This window comes from Limulus polyphemus, unplaced genomic scaffold (assembly GCF_000517525.1).
Source record: "Limulus polyphemus unplaced genomic scaffold, Limulus_polyphemus-2.1.2 Scaffold1246, whole genome shotgun sequence".
NCBI classification, from domain to species: Eukaryota; Metazoa; Arthropoda; class Merostomata; order Xiphosura; family Limulidae; genus Limulus; species Limulus polyphemus.
This window is the reverse complement of record NW_013666856.1, coordinates 307769-309744: the sequence shown is the minus strand read 5'-3', so window position 1 is coordinate 309744 and position 1976 is coordinate 307769. Positions and strand designations below refer to the sequence as shown.

At 32.2% G+C, this 1976-nt stretch overlaps 1 protein-coding gene across 1 annotated transcript in view; it reads left to right on the top strand.

Annotated features, from left to right (window-relative positions):
* The window catches only part of LOC106462776 (endothelial differentiation-related factor 1-like), a 31854-nt gene that overhangs the window by 12322 nt on the left and 17556 nt on the right, over positions 1 to 1976 (top strand). Inside the window, exon 2 of the mRNA XM_013922736.2 lies at positions 306 to 357. Coding sequence (XP_013778190.1) covers positions 306 to 357 — 52 coding nt within the window. The remainder of the gene's footprint in view (positions 1 to 305; positions 358 to 1976) is intronic.

Here is a 1976-nt window from a genome sequence, read left to right as displayed (position 1 = left end):
TGTAGCTTTTTTTTCCCAAAAACTTTGTCTTCAAAATGAGGGTGCGTCTTATATTCTGAAAAATACGGCAATTCTTAATATCTTTTTACAGCAAAAAAAAACAAAACAGTATGAACAACACCTCTAACAGCAAGTTTCATATTTGTGGTCATGAATTTATGTAACATCATGAACCAACAGTTGTGGTATTAAGATAAGATCTAAACCATTTGTGTTAGGTCATGTTAAAAATGATTGCTAGTCAAACATATTTATCATTATGCTGAAAATAATATAACTGATATTCAATTTTTGTATACTTTCAGGCTATTAATCAGGCTCAAAGAAAAGGATTGGCTATTGAAACTACAAAAAAATGTGAGTATCGGTATGTTCGTCAATGTAGTTCATTGTTGTTGTTTTTCAAGATGCTATATTTAAGTAGCCCTGAAAAGGAAGAGTGAAAATATCATGGTTGATTTTGTGTATCTTGACTTTCTGATAACACTGGTCAACAAATTTAAACTTTTTTTGTTTTTTATTGCAAGAAGGTATATTTTTTATAAAATCAACATACTGATTACAATGAGAGTATTTTTGCTTGGCATGTATGATTTTTGTAAAATGAGCCAAGTATTTTTTCTTATATTATACACAAGGTTTTCAGATTTCTTGAGAAATTAAACTATAAAAGACAGAAATATTATTTGCTATTTATACTAAAATAGAGATATTAGTTAATATTTTATTTTATTTATAAAAAACATATTTGAATCGTAACTGTGACTAAAATTTCTTAGCCAATAAGTTTTTTATAGCTTGCATCAATGTTTTTTCTTATCAGTGTCTAGCGATAGTCAGTCTGCATACTTGGATTCAGTTGTCCATGGTAATGCTTTTTTTTGTGACAATGTCTTGGTGAAACCTTTCACCGTGTTCATCACTAATGTCATCAAGGTTGGGCAGGAAGAAATCTAAGTGAGAATGGAGGAAATGGATCTTCAATGACATGTTACATTATATTACTTTATAAGTTTGAAGTACTAGTTGTTTGTAGTTTGGAGTGTTCTTATTTCCCAAGAAAGTTTTGTTAACAGCTTTGAAGACATTCCATGCAGCATTTTCAGTTTCATTCAGAGCTTCATTGAAGTCACTATCATTCATTACTTCTCTGATTTGTGGGCCAACAAAAACACCTTTCTTTTTGTCAGAAATTTTTGTTTCAGATACAGAAATCCTTCACCATTTGATGTGATGTGGTGGCAAGTAGATAATCTTTGGATCAACTAATGGATGATAATTAACATTTATCTGCTCAGGAATCAAACTCTGATGATGTGGCCAGTCTTTTATGGTATTGTGGGAATTCTCAGTGTGTAACAGCACAGCCTTTAAACTTAATTTTAATGGGTCAATAAAGAGTCACCATTCAAAGTGGTTATGTTCCAGACCCAGAGCCATCGTAACATAACGTTTTGGGACAACATGGGATCTATTGGTCCATCTCTGCTGTTCCATCCTCTAAACTGAACTAAAACTATTAATAATTAAATTAGAAAAAAAATCTTAAAAGCCAGCCTTATCATTCATATACTTATCAAGCTTTCTCTTAAACTCACTTAAATTTACTACCTCCACAACATCCAAAGGCAACCCATTCCAAAGGCCAACCACCCTGTTAGAAAAATAAAACTGTCTCAGCTGAAGATGACTCCTACCCTGCCAAAATTTATATTTATGTCCCCTAGACCTACTATTCTCACTGTTAAATATGAAAAAAAAATGATGCATCAACACTGTCAATTCTCATTACAATATGAAACACCTCAATCAAATCCCCCATAACTCTTCTTTTTTCAACAGAAAACAACTTGAGAGATTTCAGTCTCTCGTATGACAACCTTTCCATCCTAGACACCATTCTAGTATCCCTTCTCTGAACCCTTTCCAACAATTCAATGTCTTTCCTAAGGTAAGGAGCCCAAGACATAATATTT